General features: G+C 33.5%; 1 protein-coding gene across 1 annotated transcript; it reads left to right on the top strand.

The window, feature by feature from the left end:
• On the top strand, nt 15,981–18,143 carry LOC107644994 (uncharacterized oxidoreductase At4g09670). Its single transcript, XM_016348989.2, has 3 exons — nt 15,981–16,240; nt 16,555–16,845; nt 17,352–18,143. The coding sequence occupies exons 1-3, from the start codon at nt 16,064–16,066 to the stop codon at nt 17,970–17,972; spliced, it is 1,089 nt and encodes a 362-aa protein (XP_016204475.1). The 5' UTR covers nt 15,981–16,063; the 3' UTR covers nt 17,973–18,143.

The following is an 18,988-nucleotide window of genomic DNA, read 5'->3' as shown; positions in this document are numbered from 1 at the left end:
AAAAAATCCCAGAAAACTCCAAAAAACTCTCGAAAACCTTAGAAAACACTAAAAAATCCTAGAAAACCTAAGAAAACCCTAGAAAATCCTAAGAAAACTATAGAAAATCATAGAAATTTCGAGAAATCAATAAAAAACCGGAGAAAAATCCTAAAAAATCCAAAAAAACCCTCGAAAACCTTAGAAAAACCCTCGAAAATCCTAGAAAACCCTAGAAATCCCTAGAAAACCAGAGAAAAACCTTAAAGAACCCCAAAAAACCCTCGAAAACCCTAGAAAACCTAAGAAAAACCCTAGAAAATTCTTGAAAATACTAAAATACCCTATAAAACTCTAAAAGAACCATCGAAAACCTTAGAAAACCCTAAGAAAATCAAAGAAAATTCTAGAAATTCCTAGAAAATCAGAGAAAAACCCCAAATAATCCCAGAAAAACCTAAAAAACCATAAAAAATCCAAAAATACCTTCGAAAATACTAGAAAATACTAGAAAACCCTAAGAGAACCATCGAAAATCCTAGAAAATCCAAAGAAAACCATAGAAAACCCTAGAAATTCCTAGAAATTCCTAGAAAACCCTTGAAAATCCCTAAAAAACCCTACAAGAACCCCCAAAAACTCTCTAAAATTCTAGAAAACCCGAGAAAAACCCTCGAAGACCGTAAGAATACCCTCGAAAACCTTAGAAAACCCTAAGAATACCACAGAAAACCTTAGAAATTCTAAGAAATCCCTAGAAAGCCCTAAAAAATCGGAGAAAAATCCTAAAATCCATAGAAAATCAGAAAAAACCCTCGAAAACCCTTCAAAAACCCTAGAAAACACTAAAAACCCTAGAAAACCCTAAGAAAACCCTCAGAAAACCCTTGAAAACCCTAGAAAACCCTAAGAAAAAACCTAGAAATTCCTAAAAATCGCTGGAAATCCAGAGAAAAACCTAGAAATTCCTAGAAATCCCTAGAAAACCCTTGAAAATCCCTAAAAAACCCTACAAACCCCCCCCCCAAAACTCAAGAAAACCAGAGAAAAACCCTCAAAAACTTTAGAAAACACTAAAAACCCTATAAAATCCTAAGAGAACCCTCGAAAACCCTAAAAAACCATAGAAAACCTTAGAAATTCCTAGAAATCCCTAGAAAACCCTAAAAAATCCCTAAAAAACCCTACGAAAACCCCCCAAAAACTCTCGAAAATCCTAGAAAACCCGAGAAAAACCCTCGAAAACCCTAGAAAACCGTAAGAATACCCTCGAAAACCCTAGAAAATCCTAAGAAAACCATAGAAAACCCTAGAAATTCTAAGAAAACCCTAGAAAGCCCTAAAAATCAAAGAAAAACCCTAAAAACCATAGGAAATCACAAAAAAATCATCGAAAACCATAGAAAACCCGAGAAAAACCCTCAAAAACCCTAGAAAACACTAAAAAACCCTAGAAAACTCTAAGAAAACCCTAGAAAACCCTAAGAAAACCAAAGAAAACCCTAGAAATTCCTAGAAATCATTAGAAAACCAGAGAAAAACCCTAAGAAAACCCTAGAAAACACTAACAAAACTATAGAAAACCCGAGAAATTTTGAGAAATCCCTAAAAAACTGGAGAAGAATCCTAAAAAATCCCAAAAAACCCTCGAAAACTCTAGAAAACACGACAAAAACCCTCGAAAACCCTAGAAAACACTAAAAAACCCTAGAAAACCCTAAGAAAAGCCTCGAAAACCCTAGAAAACACTAAGGAAACCAAAGATAAGCCTAGAAATTCCTAAAATCCCTAGAAAACCAGAGAAAAACCCAAAAAACCCTAGAAAACCCAAAAATACCGTCGAAAACCCTAGAAAACCCGAGAAAAACCCTCAAAAACTTTAGAAAATACTAAAAACCCTATAAAACCCTAAGAGAACCCTCGAAAACTCTAAAAAACCATAGAAAACCTTAGAAATTCCTAGAAATCCCTTAAAAACCCGAGAAAAATCTTAAAAAACCTTAAAAAACCCCAAAACACTTTCAAAAATACTAGAAAACTCTCGAAACCACTAGAAAACACTAAAAAACTGTAGAAAACCCTAAGACAACCCTCGAAAACCCTAAAAACCCTAGGAAAACCATAGAAAACCCTAGAAGTTCCTAGAAATCCCTAGAAAACTAGAGAAAAAAATAAAAAACCCTAGAAAACCCCAAAAACCCTCGAAAATCCTGTAAAATACTAAAAAACCCTAGTAAAACCCTAAGAAAACTCTAGAAATCCCTAGAAAACCCTTGATAATCCCTAAAAAATCCTAGAAAACCCTAAAAAACACTCGAAAATCCTAGAAAACCAAAGAAAAACCCAAGAAAATCCTAGAAAACACTAAAAACCCTCAAGAAAACCGTAAGAATACACTTGAAAACCCTAGGAAACCCTAAGAAAACCATAGAAAACCCTAGAAATTCCTAGAAATCTCTAGAAAACCCTACAAAACCCTAAAAAATCCTAGAAAATCTTATAAAATCCTAGAAAACCTTAAGAAAACCCTAGAAATCCCTAGAAAACCCTAAGAAAACCAAAGAAAACCCTAGAAATTCCTACAAATCCCTAGAAAACCAGAGAAAAACCCTAGAAAACTCCAAAAATCCCTCGAAAACCCTAGAAAACTCTAGAAAACACTAAAAAACCCTAGAAATTCCTAAGAAAATCCTTGAAACCCTAGAAAACCCTAAGAGAATTATAGAAAAACCTAGAAATTTTGAGAAATCCCTAAAAAACTGGAGAAAAACCTTAAAAATTCTAAAAAAACCCTCGAAAACCCTAGAAAATACTAAAAAACCCAAGAAAACCCTCGAAAACCTTAGAAATCCCTAGAAAACCTGAGAAAACCCTAAAAAAAACCCTAGAAAATCCCAAAAAACCCTCGAAAACCCAAGAAAACCCAAGAAAAAACCTCGAAAATCCTTGAAAATACTAAAAAATCTTATAAAACCCTAAGAGAACCCTCGAAAACCCTAAGAAAATCATAGAAAACACTAGAAATTCCTAGAAATCTCTAGAAAACCATAGAAAAACCCTAAAAAATCCTAAAACACCCTAGAAAACCCTAAAAACCCCTAGAAAACACTAGAAAACCCTAGAAAATACTAAAAATCGTAGAAAACCCAAAGAGAACCCTCGAAAACCCTAAAAAACCCTAAGAAAACCATAGAAAACTAGAGAAAAACCAAAAAAAAACCTAGAAAACTCTAAAAAACCCTCGAAAACCATATAAAACACTAAAAAACCCTAGTAAAACCCTAAGAAAACCTTCAAAAATCCTAGAAAACCCTAAAAAACCATAGAAAATCCTAGAAATTCCTAGAAATCCCTAGAAAACCCTCGAAAATCCCTTAAAAACCTACAAAAATCCAAAAAACTCTCGAAAATCCTAGAAAACCCGAGAAAAACCCTCGAAAACCCTAGAAAACACTAAAAACCCTAACAAAACCGTAAGAATACCCTCGAAAACCCTAGAAAACCCTAAGAAAACCATAAAAACCCTAGAAATTCCTAAAAATTCCTAGAAAGCCCTACAAAACCCTAAAAAACCCTAGAAAATCTTAGAAAATCCTAGAAAATTCTAGAAAAACCTAGAAAACCCTAAGAAAATTCTAGAAAACACTAAAAAACCCTAGAAAACCCTAAGAAAACCCTCGAAAATCCAAGAAAACCCTAAGAAATCCTAGAAATCCGTAGAAAACCCGGAAAAACCCTAAAAAACCCTAGAAAATACCAAAAAATCCCCAAAAACCCTAGAAAACCGGAGAAAAACTCTCGAAAACCCTAGAAAACACTAAAAAACTCTAGAAACCCTTAAGAAAACCCTTGAAAATCCTAAGAAAATCATAGAAAACTTTAGAAATTTCTAGAAATCCCTAGAAATCCAGAGAAAAACCCTAGAAAACTCTAAAAAACCCTCGAAAACCCTAGAAAACCCGAGAAAACCCTTGAAAACACTATAAAACACTAAAAAACCCTTGAAAACCCTAGAAAACCATAGAAAACCCTAGAAATTCCTAGAAATCCGTAGAAAACCCTCGAAAACTCCTAGAAAAACCCTAAAAAACCTCAAAAACCGTAGAAAATCCCTGAAAAACCTTCGAAAACCCTAGAAAACACTAAAAAACCTAAAAAAACCATAAGAAAACCCTTGAAACCCCTAGAAAATCCAAGAAATTTCGAGAAATCCCTTAAAACAACCGGAGAAAAACACTAAAAAACCCTAGGAAATCACAAAAAACCCTCGAAAACCATAGAAAACTTGAGAACAACCTTCGAAAACCCTAGAAAACACTGAAAAACCCTAGAAAACCCTAAGAAAACCCTCGAAAACCCTAGAAAATCCTAAGAAAACCTAAGAAAACCCTAGAAATTCCTAGAAATCTCTAGAAAACCAGAGAAAAACCCCTAAAAACCCTAGAAAATTTCAAAAAACCCTCGAAAACCTTAGAAAACCCGAGAAATACCCTCGAAAACCCTAGAAAATCCTAGAAAACACTAAAAAATCCTAGAAAACCCTTGAAAACTATAGAAAACCCAAAGAAAATTATAGAAAACCCTAGAAATTCCTAGAAATCCCTAGAAAACCAGAGAAAAACCCTAGAAAACACTAAAAAATCCTAGAAAACCCTTGAAAACTATAGAAAACCCAAAGAAAATTATAGAAAACCCTAGAAATTTCGAGTAATCCCTAAAAAACCGAAGAAAAACTCTAAAAAAACCCTAAAAAACCCCAAAAAATCCTCGAAAACCCTAGAAAATACGAGAAAAACTCTCGAAAACCCGAGAGAACACTAAAAAACACTAGAAAACCATAAGAAAATCCTCGAAAGCCTAGAAATTCCTAGAAATCCCTAGAAAACCAGAGAAAAACCCTAAAAAACCCCAAAAAATCCTCGAAAACCCTAGAAAACCATAAGAAAATCCTCGAAAGCCTAGAAATTCCTAGAAATCCCTAGAAAACCAGAGAATAACCCAAAAAACCCAAGAAAACCCCAAAATACCCTCGAAAACCCTAGAAAACCCGAGAAAAACCCTCGAAAACTATAGAAAACCATAGAAATTCCTAGAAATCCCTTGAAAACCAAAGAAAAACCTTAAAAATCCTAGAAAACTCCAAAAAATTTTCGAAAACACTAGAAAACCCTCGAAAACCCTAGAAAATACTAAAAATCCATAGAAAAACCTAAGAGAACCCTCGAAAATCCTAAAAAACCCTAAGAAAACTATAGAAAACCAGAGAAAAACCTAAAAAAACCCTAGAAAACCCCAAAAACCCTCGAAAATCCTATAAAACACTAAAAAACCCTAGTAAAACCCTAAGAAAACCTTCGAAAACCATAGAAAACCCTAAGAAAACCCTAGAAATTCCTAGAAATTCCTAGAAAACCCTCGAAAATATCTAAAAAAACCATAGAAAACCCTAAAAACTCTCGAAATTCCTAGAAAACCCTCGAAAACCCTAGAAAACACTAAAAACCCCAAGAAAACCGTATGAATACCCTCGAAAACCCTAAAAAACCCTAAGAAAATCATAGAAAACCCTAGAAGTTCCTAAAAATCCCTAGAAAACCCTTCAAAACCCTAAAAAATCCTAGAAAATCTTAGAAAATCCTAGAAAATTCTAGAAAAACCTAAGAAAACCCTAGAAAACATTAAAAAACCTAGAAAACCCTCGAAAATCCGTGAAAACCCTAAAAAACCCCAGAAAACTCCAAAAAACCCTCGAAAATCCTAGAAAACCCTAGAAAACACTAAAAAACCCTAGAAAACCTAAGAAAACCCTTGAAAACCCTAGAAAATCCTAAGAAAACTATAGAAAATCATAGAAATTTTGAGAAATCAATAAAAAACCGGAGAAAAACCCTAAAAAATCCAAAAAAACCCTCGAAAACCTTAGAAAAACCCTCGAAAATCCTAGAAAACCCTAGAAATCCCTAGAAAATCAGAGAAAAACCTTAAAGAACCCCAAAAAAACCCTCGAAAACCCTAGAAAACCCAAGAAAAACCCTAGAAAATTCTTGAAAATACTAAAAAACCCTATAAAACTCTAAAAGAACCCTCGAAAACCTTAGAAAAACCCTCGAAAACCCTAGAAAACCCAAGAAAAACCCTAGAAAATTCTTGAAAATACTAAAAAACCCTATAAAACTCTAAAAGAACCCTCGAAAACCTTAGAAAACCCTAAGAAAATCAAAGAAAATTCTAGAAATTCCTAGAAAACCAGAGAAAAACCCCAAATAATCCCAGAAAAACCTAAAAAACCATAGAAAATCCAAAAAAACCTTCGAAAATACTAGAAAACACTAGAAAACCCTAAGAGAACCATCGAAAATCCTAGAAAATCCAAAGAAAACCATAGAAAACCTTAGAAATTCCTAGAAATCCCTAGAAAACCCTTGAAAATCCCTAAAAAACCCTACAATAAACCCCAAAAACTCTCTAAAATTCTAGAAAACCCGACAAAAACCCTCGAAGACCGTAAGAATACCCTCGAAAACCCTAGAAAACCCTAAGAAGACCATAGAAAACCTTAGAAATTCTAAGAAATCCCTAGAAAGCCCTAAAAAATCGGAGAAAACCCTAAAATCCATAGAAAATCACAAAAAACCCTCGAAAACCCCTCGAAAACCCTAGAAAACACTAAAAACCCTAGAAAATCCTAAGAAAACCCTCAGAAAACCCTTGAAAACCCTAGAAAACCCTAAGAAAACCATAGAAAAAACCTAGAAATTCCTAGAAATCGCTGGAAATCCAGAGAAAAACCTAGAAATTCCTAGAAATCCCTAGAAAACCCTTAAAAATCCCAAAAAAACCCCCCCAAAAACTCTCTAAAATTCTAGAAAACCCTCGAAAAACCCTCGAAAACCCTAGAAAACTGTAAGAATACCCTCGAAAACCCTAGAAAACCCTAAGAAAACCATAGAAAACCCTAAAAATTTCGAAAACCCTAAAAAACCATAGAAAACCTTAGAAATTCTTAGAAATCCCTTGAAAACCAAAGAAAAAACATAAAAAACCCTAGAAAATCCTAAGAAAACCCTTGAAAACCCTAGAAAATCCTAAGAAAACTATAGAAAATCATAGAAATTTTGAGAAATCAATAAAAAACCGGAGAAAAACAATAAAAAATCCCAAAAAATCCTAGAAAAACCCTCGAAAACCCTAGAAAACCCTAGAAATTCCTAGAAAACCAGAGAAAAACCCTAAAGAACCCCAAAAAACACTCAAAAACCCTAGAAAACTCAAGAAAAATCTTAGAAAATCTTTGAAAACACTAAAAAACCCTATAAAACTCTAAAAGAACCCTCGAAAACGCTAGAAAACTCTAAGAAAATCATAGAAAACCCTAGAAATTCCTAGAAAATCCTAGAAAACCAGAGAAAAACCCCAAATAATCCCAGAAAAACCTAAAAAACCAAAGAAAACCCAAAAAAAACCTTCGAAAATACTAGAAAACACTAAAAAACCATAGAAAACCCTAAGAGAACCCTCGAAAACCCTAGAAAATCCAAAGAAAACCCTAGAAATTCCTAGAAATCCGTAGAAAACCCTCAAAAATCCCTAAAAAACCCTACAAACCCCCCCCCCCAAAAAACTCTCGAAAATCCTAGAAAACCTGAGAAAAACCCTTGAAAACCCTAGAAAACCGTAAGAATACCCTCGAAAACCCTAGAAAACCCTAAGAAAACCATAGAAAACCCTAGAAATTCTTAGAAATCCCTAGAAAGCCCTAAAAATCGGAGAAAAACCCTAAAAACCATAGGAAATCACAAAAAAATCCTCGAAAACCATAGAAAACCCTCAAAAACCCTCAAAAACCCTAGAAAACACTAAAAAACCCTAGAAAACCCTAAGAAAACCTTCGAAAACCCTAGAAAACCCTAAGAAAACCAAAGAAAACCCTAGAAATTCCTAGAAATCCTTAGAAAACCAGAGAAAAACCCTAAGAAAACCCTAGAAAACACTAACAAAACTATAGAAAACCCGAAAAATTTTGAGAAATCCCTAAAAAACTGGAGAAGAATCCTAAAAAATCCCAAAAAATTCTCCAAAACTCTAGAAAACACGACAAAAACCCTCGAAAACCCTAGAAAACACTAAAAAACCTAGAAAACCCTAAGAAAAGCCTCGAAAACCCTAGAAAACACTAAGAAAACCAAAGATAAGCCTAGAAATTCCTAAAATCCCTAGAAAACCAGAGAAAAACCCTCAAAAACTTTAGAAAACACTAAAAACCCTATAAAATCCTAAGAGAACCCTCGAAAACCCTAAAAAACCATAGAAAACCTTAGAAATTCCTAGAAATCCCTTGAAAACCCGAGAAAAATCTTAAAAAACCTTAAAAAACCCCAAAACACTTTCAAAAATACTAGAAAACCCTCGAAACCACTAGAAAACACTAAAAACTGTAGAAAACCCTAAGACAACCCTCGAAAACCCTAAAAACCCTAGGAAAACCATAGAAAACCCTAGAAGTTCCTAGAAATCCCTAGAAAACTAGAGAAAAAAATAAAAAACCCTAGAAAACTCCAAAAAACCCTCGAAAATTCTGTAAAATACTAAAAAACCCTAGTAAAACCCTAAGAAAACCCTAGAAATCCCTAGAAAACCCTTGATAATCCCTAAAAAATCCTAGAAAACCCTAAAAAACTCTCGAAAATCCTAGAAAACACTAAAAACCCTCAAGAAAACCGTAAGAATACACTTGAAAACCCTAGGAAACCCTTAGAAAATCCTAGAAATTCCTAGAAATCTCTAGAAAACCCTACAAAACCCTAAAAAATCCTAGAAAATCTTATAAAATCCTAGAAAACCTTAAGAAAACCCTAGAAATCCCTAGAAAATCCTAAGAAAACCAAAGAAAACCCTAGAAATTCCTACAAATCCCTAGAATTTTAGAATATTTATTCAGTTCTATTTCGAAATATTTAATAATTTAAAATAAAGAATTAACCAGAGAAAAACCCTAGAAAACTCCAAAAATCCCTCGAAAACCCTAGAAAACCCTAGAAAACACTAAAAAACCCTAGAAAACCCTAAGAAAACCCTTGAAACCCTAGAAAACCCTAAGAGAATTATAGAAAAACCTAGAAATTTTGAGAAATACCTAAAAAACTGGAGAAAAACCTTAAAAATTCTCAAAAAACCCTTGAAAACCCTAGAAAATACTAAAAAACCCTAGAAAACCGTCGAAAACCCTAGAAATCCCTAGAAAACCTGAGAAAAACCCTAAAAACCCCTAGAAAATCCCAAAAAACCTCGAAAACCCAAGAAAAAACCTCGAAAATCCTTGAAAATACTAAAAAATCTTATAAAACCTTAAGAGAACCCTCGAAAACCCTAAGAAAATCATAGAAAACCCTAGAAATTCCTAGAAATCCCTAGAAAACCATAGAAAAACCCTAAAAACCCTAGAACACCCTAGAAAACCCTAAAAAACCTTAGAAAACACTAGAAAACCCTAGAAAATACTAAAAATCGTAGAAAACCCAAAGAGAACCCTCGAAAACCCTAAAAAACCCTAAGAAAACCATAGAAAACTAGAGAAAAACCCAAAAAAAACCTAGAAAACCCTCCTAGAAAACCCTTGAAAACTATAGAAAACCCAAAGAAAATTATAGAAAACCCTAGAAATTTCGAGAAATCCCTAAAAAACCGGATAAAAACTCTAAAAAAACCCTAAAAAACCCCAAAAAATCCTCGAAAACCCTAGAAAATACTAGAAAAACTCTCGAAAACCCGAGAGAACACTAAAAAACACTAGAAAACCATAAGAAAATCCTCGAAAGCCTAGAAATTCCTAGAAATCCCTAGAAAACCAGAGAAAAACCCAAAAAACCCAAGAAAACCCCAAAATACCCTCGAAAACCCTAGAAAACCCGAGAAAACCCCTCGAAAACTATAGAAAACCATAGAAATTCCTAGAAATCCCTTGAAAACCAAAGAAAAACCTTAAAAAACCTAGAAAACTCCAAAAAACCTTCGAAAACACTAGAAAACCCTCGAAAACCCTAGAAAATACTAAAAATCCATAGAAAAACCTAAGAGAACCCTCGAAAACCCTAAAAAACGCTAAGAAAACTATAGAAAACCCTAGAAATTCCTAGAAATCCCTAGAAAACAAGAGAAAAACCTAAAAAAACCCTAGAAAACCCCAAAAAACCCTCGAAAATCCTATAAAACACTAAAAAACCCTAGTAAAACCCTAAGAAAACCTTCGAAAACCTAAGAAAACCCTAGAAATTCCTAGAAATTCCTAGAAAACCCTCAAAAATCCCTAAAAAAACCATAGAAAACCCTAAAAAACTCTCGAAATTCCTAGAAAACTCAAGAAAAACCTTCGAAAACCCTAGAAAACACTAAAAACCCCAAGAAAACCGTATGAATACCCTCGAAAACCCTAGAAAACCCTAAGAAAATCATAGAAAACCCTAGAAGTTCCTAGAAATCCCTAGAAAACCCTTCAAAACCCTAAAAAACTCTAGAAAATCTTAGAAAATCCTAGAAAATTCTAGAAAAACCTAAGAAAACCCTAGAAAACACTAAAAAACCTAGAAAACCCTCGAAAATCCTTGAAAACCTTAACAAAACTATAGAAAATCCTAAAAAATCCTAGAAATTCGTAGAAAACCCGAGAAAAACTTTAGAAAATACCAAACGCCCTCCCCCCCGAAAACTCTAGAAAACCGGAAAAAAACCATCGAAAACCCTAGAAAACACTAAAACACTATAGAAAACCCTAAGAAAACTTTTGAAAATCCTAGAAAAACATAAGAAAACCTTAGAAAACCCTAGAAATTCCTAGAAATCTCTAGAAATCCAAAGAAAAACTCTAGAAAATCCCAAAAGACCCTCGAAAACCCTAGAAAATCCGAGAAAAACCCTTGAAAACTGTATAAAACACTAAAAAACCCAAGAAAATCCTAAGAAAACCCTCGAAAACCCTAGAAAACCATAGAAAACCCTAGAAATTCCTACAAATCTGTAGAAAACCCGAGAAAAACCCCAAAAAACCCTAGAAAATCCATGAAAAACCCTCTAAAACCCAAGAAAATCTGAGAAAAACCCTAAAAAACTATAGAAAACACTAAAAAACCCTAGAAAACCTTAAGGAAACCCTTGAAAACCCTAGAACACCCTAAGAAAACTATAGTTCCTAGAAATTTCGAGAAATCCCTAAAAAACCGGATAAAAACCCTAAAAAATAATAGGAGATCCGAAAAACCCTCGAAAACCCTAGAAAACCCGAGAAAAATCCTTGAAAATCCTAGAAAACACTAAAAAACCTAGAAATCTCTAAGAAAACCCTCGAAAACCCTAGAAAACCCTAAAAAAACAAAGAAAACCCTCGAAATTCATAGAAATTCCTAGAAAACCAGAGAAAAATCCTAGAAAATCCCAAAAAACTCTCGAAAACCCGAGAAAAACCCTAGAAAACACTAAAAAACCCTAGAAAATCCGAAAAAACCCGAGAAAAATCTAAAAACCCCAAAAACCCTAGAAATTACTAAAAAACCCTAGAAAACCCTAATAGAACCCTCGAAAACCCTAAGAAAACTATAGAAAATCCTAGAAATTTCTAAAAATCTCTAGAAAACCAGAGAAAACCCCCCAAAAACCCTAGAAAACCTCAAAAACCCTCGTAAACCCTATAAAACAATAAAAAACCTTCGAAAACCCTAGAAAATCCTAAGAAAACTATAGAAAACCTTAGAAATACCTAGAAAACTCGAGAAATTCCTAAAAACCCTAGAAAACCCAAAAAAACCCTCGAAAACCCTAGAAAACACTAAAAAACCATAGAAAACGCCAAAAAACACAAATAAAACCCTAAGAAAACATTTGAAAACCCTAAAAAAACTTAAGAAAACTATAGAAAACCTTAGAAATTCCTAGAAATCTCTAGAAAACCCTTGAAAATCCCTAAACGAATCCTAGAAAACCCTAAAAAACCCTCAAAAATATTAGAAAACCCGAGAAAAACCCTCGAAAACCCTAGAAAACACAAGAAAACTGTAAGAATACCCTCGAAAACCCTAGAAAACCCTAAGAAAACTATAGAAAAACCTAGAAATTCCTAGAAAACCCCACAAAACCCTTAAAAACCCTAGACAATCTTAGAAAATCCTAGAAAATTCTACAAAAACCTAGAAAACACTAAGATAATCCTAGAAAACACTAAAAAACCCTAGAAAATCCTCGAAAACCCTAGAAACCCCTAAGAAAACCATAGAAAACCCTAGAAAACTCTCGAAAACCCTAAAAAATCATAGAAGATCCCAAAAATCCCTCGAAAATCTTAGAAAATCGGAGAAAAACCCTCGAAAACCCTAGAAAACACTAAAAAACTCTAGAAAACCCTAAGAAAACCCTTGAAAACCCTAGAAAATTCTAAGAAAACTATAGAAAAACCTAGAAATTCCTAGAAATCTCTAGAAATCCAGAGTAAAACCCTCGAAAATCCTAGAAAATCCGAAAAAAACCTTTGAAAACCCTATAAAACACTAAGAAACCCAAGAAAACCCTAAGCAAACCCTCGAAAACCCTAGAAAAATATAGAAAATCCTAGAAATTCCTAAAAAATCCTAGAAAATCTAAGAAAAACCCTCCTAAACCCTAGAAAACACTAAAAAACCCTAGAAAAACCTAAGAAACCCCTTGAAACCCTAGAAAATCCTAAGAAAACTATAGAAAACCCTAGAAATTTCGAGAAATCCCTAAAAATCGGAGAAAAATCCTAAAAAACCTAGAAAGTCCCAAAAAACACGCGAAAACCCTAGAAAACCCGAGAAAAACCCTTAAAAACCCTAGAAAACACTAAAAAACCCTAAGAGAACCCTCGAAAACCCTAGAAAACCCTAAAAAAATCATAGAAAATCCTAGAAATCCCAAGAAAATCTAAGAAAACCCCTAAAAAAACCCTAGAAAACCGCAAAAAACCGTCAAAAACCTATAAAACACTAAAAAACCCTAGTAAAACCCTAAAAAAAACCTTCGAAGACCTTAGAAAACCATAAGAAAACCATAGCAAACCCTAGAAATTCCTAGAAATCCCTAAAAAACCCTTGAAAATGCCTAAAAAAATCATAGAAAACCCAAAAAAACCCTCGAAGATCCTAGAAAACCCGAGAAAAACCCTCGAAAATCCTAGAAAACACTAAAAAACCCAAGAAAACCGTAAGAATACCCTCGAAAACCCTAGAAAACCCTAAAGAAATCATAGAAAATCCTAGAAGTTCCTAGAAATTCCTAGAAAACCCTTCAAAACCCTAAAAAACCCTAGAAAATCTTAGAAAATCCTAGAAAATGGCAGATCCGCTCCGAATCCGCCAACTGGCGTCAGAGAAGGAAGTTCTACCGCCATTCCAACTGGGCAACCGGTGACTCCCTTTGTCTCATCCCCATCATTTGCGGCTGGTTTGCCCGTTCTGGCAGGAGACTTGGGTGATGGGCGTAGCTTCGGATAGCTCACAGTTGCGATGGGAGCTGCACTTGCAGCAGTACCCTCGACACTTTTTCACTTTGGACCTTGATGCAATGAACCAGCCTGCATTTGTAGATCAGCAGCACCCTACTATTCACGGAGACAGGCTTAGTATGATTGGCATGGATGAGTTTGAAATCAGGCAACGGTTCGAAACCAAAGACGAAGCTATGCTGACAATCAAGAGTTATAATATTCGTCGTGGTGTAGAATATAAAGTGTTTGAGTCCGATGCATTGAAGTATCATGGGAAGTGTGTTCAGTTCGGGAATGGATGTAACTAGTTGATACATATGACTATGAGGCAGAGGAAAGGCTACTGGGAAGTTAGAAAGTACAACGGACCACACACATGTATGTCTAGAAACTGAGATATCGACTGATCACAGACAGCTCGATTATCATGTCATCTGTGCTTCAGTTCTATCATTGGTCATGGCGGATGCATCAGTCTCCATTAAGGTATTACAGGATGCGGTGTCGTCAAAGTTTGGTTTCAAATCTAGCTACAGGAAGGTCTAGATGACCAAGCAGAAGGCCGTTGCTCAGATATATGGAGATTGGGAGGAGTTTTATAACCACATACCAAGGTGGATCATTGGGATTCAGTTGTATATGCCAGGCACACTTCACCAGTGAGGTCAGGTAATATGGTGGATGGAACGAAGGTTTTCTTTCATCGATTATTTTGGACATTTCCTCCTTGTATTGAGGCATTCAAGTATTGCAAGTTACTGATATCCATCGATGGTACTCATTTATATGGAAAGTATGGAGGTACCCTGTTAATGGCTATTGCCCAAAATAAAAACTCGAACATTCTTCATGTAGCATTCGGGTTAGTCAAAGGCAAAAATACAAATTCGTGGAAGTTTTTCCCTAGTCACCTTCATCAGTATGTGACTCCCCAGCCAGGCATTTTAGTCATCTCTGACCGGCACAACGCCATCAAGGCTGCCCTGCTTGTGGAAGACGGTGGGTGGCTCCCACCAACCGCATATCGTGCATTCTGTGTACGACACATCGCCGCTAACTTCGCACTATCTTTCAAGTCTAAGGATACCCGGAAGATCCTCGTGAATGCCGCATATGCGAAGACTGAGGAGGAGTATCGGTATTACATGGATATCATGCGGAAGGATGATCCTGCCATGGTCAGGGACGGATGTATGTATACGAGTGTGGGGACAATCGCCCCCACTACGATTTGAAATTTTTTTGAGTAGTATATAATAATAATATTTATTTGCCCCACTAAATTATTAAATTTGACCCCCACAATAAGTTTTTACTCAACTTTTGGTACTTCATAGTCAATTTAAAAGTTTTATATTAGATGTTATTAGAATGATCAATTCTCAATTTAAATGAAATTTGTGCTTTTTCTTAGAAATTAACTTGTTTCAATTTTGTCCCAAAAGTATTCGATTTACATCAAATATATTCTCGGAAACTAAATTTTCAAAAAACTTAAGGCCAATATAACAATAATGCATGAAAATTATACTTGATTTGCTTGTGTTGAGGGGTTGTTCTTATGAAATTGTTGTTGAATCGATCTTAAATTTTTTGAAAAATTAGCCGTTCAGGGGTATATTTGATACAAATCGAAAACTTTTGGGACAAAATTGAAACAAAATAAAACATAGGGATATTTTTAAAACTTTTGTCAAACTTTAAGGACAGAAAATATACTTTATCCTATTTATAAATGATTATTTTAGTGTTTTAATTTGTAAAATTAGATATTATAAAAACTAATCATGTTATATTTACATCGAAAATAACTACCTGCGTATATATATTGAAATAAAAAATACACATTAAAAATAAATTAAATAATACATATATTTATATACAAATACATAATAATTATTAAATAATTTGATAACTAATTTTTATGTACACATAATATTTTTATTATAAAAATATATATATTTTTGCCCCCACTATCAAAATTTTCTAGATTCGTCACTGGCCATGGTTGATTGGTGTGATAGGATTATTGGGTTGGAGCTATGGACATAATATTGGGATGGAGGCCGTCAATATGGGCATATGACGACCAACATTTCTGAGTGTATTAACACAGTGCTGAAGGGAACATGTAACCTACCGATGGGTTCACTTGTTAAATCAACATATGGGTGTTTGGCTGAACTTTTTGTGAGGAAAGGAAAGGAAGTCGAGTCGCGGGCTAGACAAGAATTTTGTTAAACCCTTGTGAAGACTATTAAGAAGAATCTACATGCTTCCAGGAATATACTTATTAGACCCTTGTAAAAGAACTCAAATACTAATAGAATTCATTATTTTTATCTTCTATTTTTAGTTATTAATTTAATTTTTCATCTAATAATTTAAATTTTTTTATTTTATATTTTTAAATATTATTAATTATTAGAGAAAAACAATAAATTCTGATATTTTTTAGATATTTTTGTATATATTATTGTATTGACTACTTGTTCACAAAGGGGCATCAACCACGTTATAAAGCAACCCTAATGATACCGAAAGAACCATATATATCTAAGGCCTAAAACTAAAACTAACACTACTCCAAATCCAATCATGGCAGAAGAAGCAGCACCAATACGCTTTGGGATACTTGGGTGTGCTGAGATAGCAAGGAAGGTTTCAAGGGCCATAACCCTCTCCCCTAACGCCACCCTCTACGCCGTCGGAAGCCGCTCTCTCGACAAGGCCACCAAGTTCGCTGCCTCCAACAGCTTCCCACCCCATGCTAAGGTCTTAACTCTATATATATATATATATATATATCTACATAAAAACAACTTATAATAAGTTTAAAACATTTCATTAATTATTGTTGTAATAATAATTAATAAAAATTAAATAAAATAAATTCTAACTATTTTTTATTAATTCTTTTTTGTTAAATTTTCGTTACAATACTCACTCTATGATATAAACTATAGTAACAAAATCATTAAATGTACCAAAATTTCACTATAACACATATTAGTTTAGAATTTGTTTGAGATTATTACAATTAATTAATGATGATCACTTTAATTTTTGAAACATGTTGTGGCATAAAGGTTTATGGATCATACGAAGATGTTATAGATGACCCTGAAGTTGATGCTGTGTACGTGCCACTTCCAACAAGCTTGCACGTGCAGTGGGCTGTGCTTGCTGCTCAGAAGAAGAAACACTTGCTGCTTGAGAAGCCTGTGGCTCTCAACGTTCATGATCTTCACAAGATTTTGGAGGCGTGTGAATCCAACGGTTTGCAATACATGGATGCTACCATGTGGATGCACCACCCTAGGACCACTCAAATGTTTCACTTCCTCTCAGATCCTCAACAGTTTGGACGCCTTCAATCGGTATATATTCATTATTAATATTCACAAATATATATATCTTTAATTTCATGGGTATATATATATTGATTATATTGATGATAATATTGCACAATTAATTTTTTTAATCAGTTTACCTCTTCTATAAAGCGAAAGGTTGAAAGAAACTTACTATTGCAATAGTAATATATATATAACGAGAAATGCTCAAGCATGAGCAAGAGAATTTATTATTTTTAATTAACACATTTTTAATTTATTTTTTTTTAAATATTGATTACTAACCATTAGCCAAAAATAATAAATTCAGATTAGCTTTTTAATATTCCTCTAATACAATATTAAGAAATAACATATATTTTGATTTAGATAAAAGAATTTGATTGCATATATTGTTTTTTTTTCTTATAGATGCATATATTGTTGAATGGATGCAAATAGTACATTATATATGTAGTGTCAGTAAAAATTATTGTTATTATACAATTTTGTCATCATTTGTTTGTAACTCATCAACTAATTAATAACAGGTACATGCAACTTTTTCCTATGGAGTTAGTCCTTATTTTCTAGAGAATGATATTCGTGTGAAGCCAGAACTTGATGCTCTTGGAGCACTTGGTGACACTGGTTGGTATTGTGTGAGAGCAATTTTATGGGCTTCAAATTATGAGTTACCTAAATCAGCAAGAGCATTGCACAAACCCACATACAATGATGGCGGTGTCATTCTAGCTTGTGGGGCTTCTTTATCTTGGGAAGATGACAAAGTAGCAACATTCTATTGTTCCTTTCTTACGGATATGTCTATGGATATTATTGTGATGGGGACAAAAGGGTCATTGCGCGTTCATGATTATGTTATCCCTAATCAAGAGAAAGAGGCCAAGTTTTCAACAAGCTCAAACTCTAATTGGGTGGAACTTTCTTTAGGTTGGGCTCCAAATCCAAGTGAACATGTTGTTTACAATGATCTCCCTCAAGAGGCACATATGGTGAAGGAATTTGCACGTTTGGTAGGGGCAATTAAGTACAATAACTCAAAACCGGAGGACACGTGGCCAATAATTAGTAGGAAAACACAATTGGTCATAGATGCTGTGAAGACTTCAATTGACAATGGCCTTGAGCCTGTTGAAATTAAGGGTTAAGTTTAGTTAATTTATTTGAAGTGGTGGGGTATTATCTTATTATATAGTTAACGTCTCAATAATTACGTTGTTAACTTTTCATCATGGGGTTGAGTCTTTAGCTACGTGGCATTATCATCAAAGTTATGTTGACCTTTCTACGTGAGAATAATAATGTTGAATTGTTTTGAATGTTTGTTGATTTGTTCTTCTTCATTCTCTTAAAAAAATGAAATCCGATCCTAATTCCTAACTATTATGGAATAATAATGATCATAGAGAATATAAAAAAATATTGTATCATTGAATTTTTAGAATTAATTTTAAATATGAGATTGAAACATTTTGTGAAGATATTCTATATCTACGGGAAAAAAAATTTACTATATAATAACATGCAATTTATACTTATATGTACACATCTATATGTTATAAAGAAAATTAAGCAAAGAGGACTATAAAAAAAGATGAATTTTTATTTTATAAAATTTGAATCTACCATCATTAATTATGGAACCCAAATAATTTAATAACATTGCTTAATTTAGTAATTTTACATCGATTAAAAATGAAATATTGGTTGTTTTTTAAAATATAATATAAATAAAAATGTAAAATAATAAATACTTCGCCTGTTAATGTTTCATAAAAACACATAACGGAAGCATTTAAATTTTACTAGGTAGATAATGACTTTTGTAAATAATATGAACAATGAGTTTTAGAAATGACCCAATAAAATTAAAAAATATTCCACTCCTAAATTACTTTCTAAACATTAATATTAGGATCAGTCACCAAAAAATATTAATATTAGAATAATTATCTGCATACTTGGTGAATTGAACATTCAAAAGAAATAACCATCCAATTAAAAATAATGAACATAATCATCTGCATACCTATTGAATTGAACATCTGATCTATCATTGTTCACATTATTTAGTATTCTCATTGTCTACCTATACTCTTTCTAGTGAAAAAGGTTATTTCAATCAACCATATTAAAAATACATAAAAATTAATTATTAAATCAA

Source organism: Arachis ipaensis, chromosome B05 (assembly GCF_000816755.2).
Source record: "Arachis ipaensis cultivar K30076 chromosome B05, Araip1.1, whole genome shotgun sequence".
Classification (NCBI taxonomy): Eukaryota; Viridiplantae; Streptophyta; class Magnoliopsida; order Fabales; family Fabaceae; genus Arachis; species Arachis ipaensis.
This window is presented reverse-complemented; position numbering and strand designations above follow the sequence as displayed.

Coding starts and splice junctions, on each gene's coding strand:
- LOC107644994 (XM_016348989.2), top strand. CDS start 16,064: ATGGCAGAAGAAGCAGCACCAATACGCTTTGGGATACTTGGGTGTGCT. Junction 16,241..16,554: donor GCTTCCCACCCCATGCTAAG/GTCTTAACTCTA, acceptor TGTGGCATAAAG/GTTTATGGATCATACGAAGA. Junction 16,846..17,351: donor AGTTTGGACGCCTTCAATCG/GTATATATTCAT, acceptor AATTAATAACAG/GTACATGCAACTTTTTCCTA.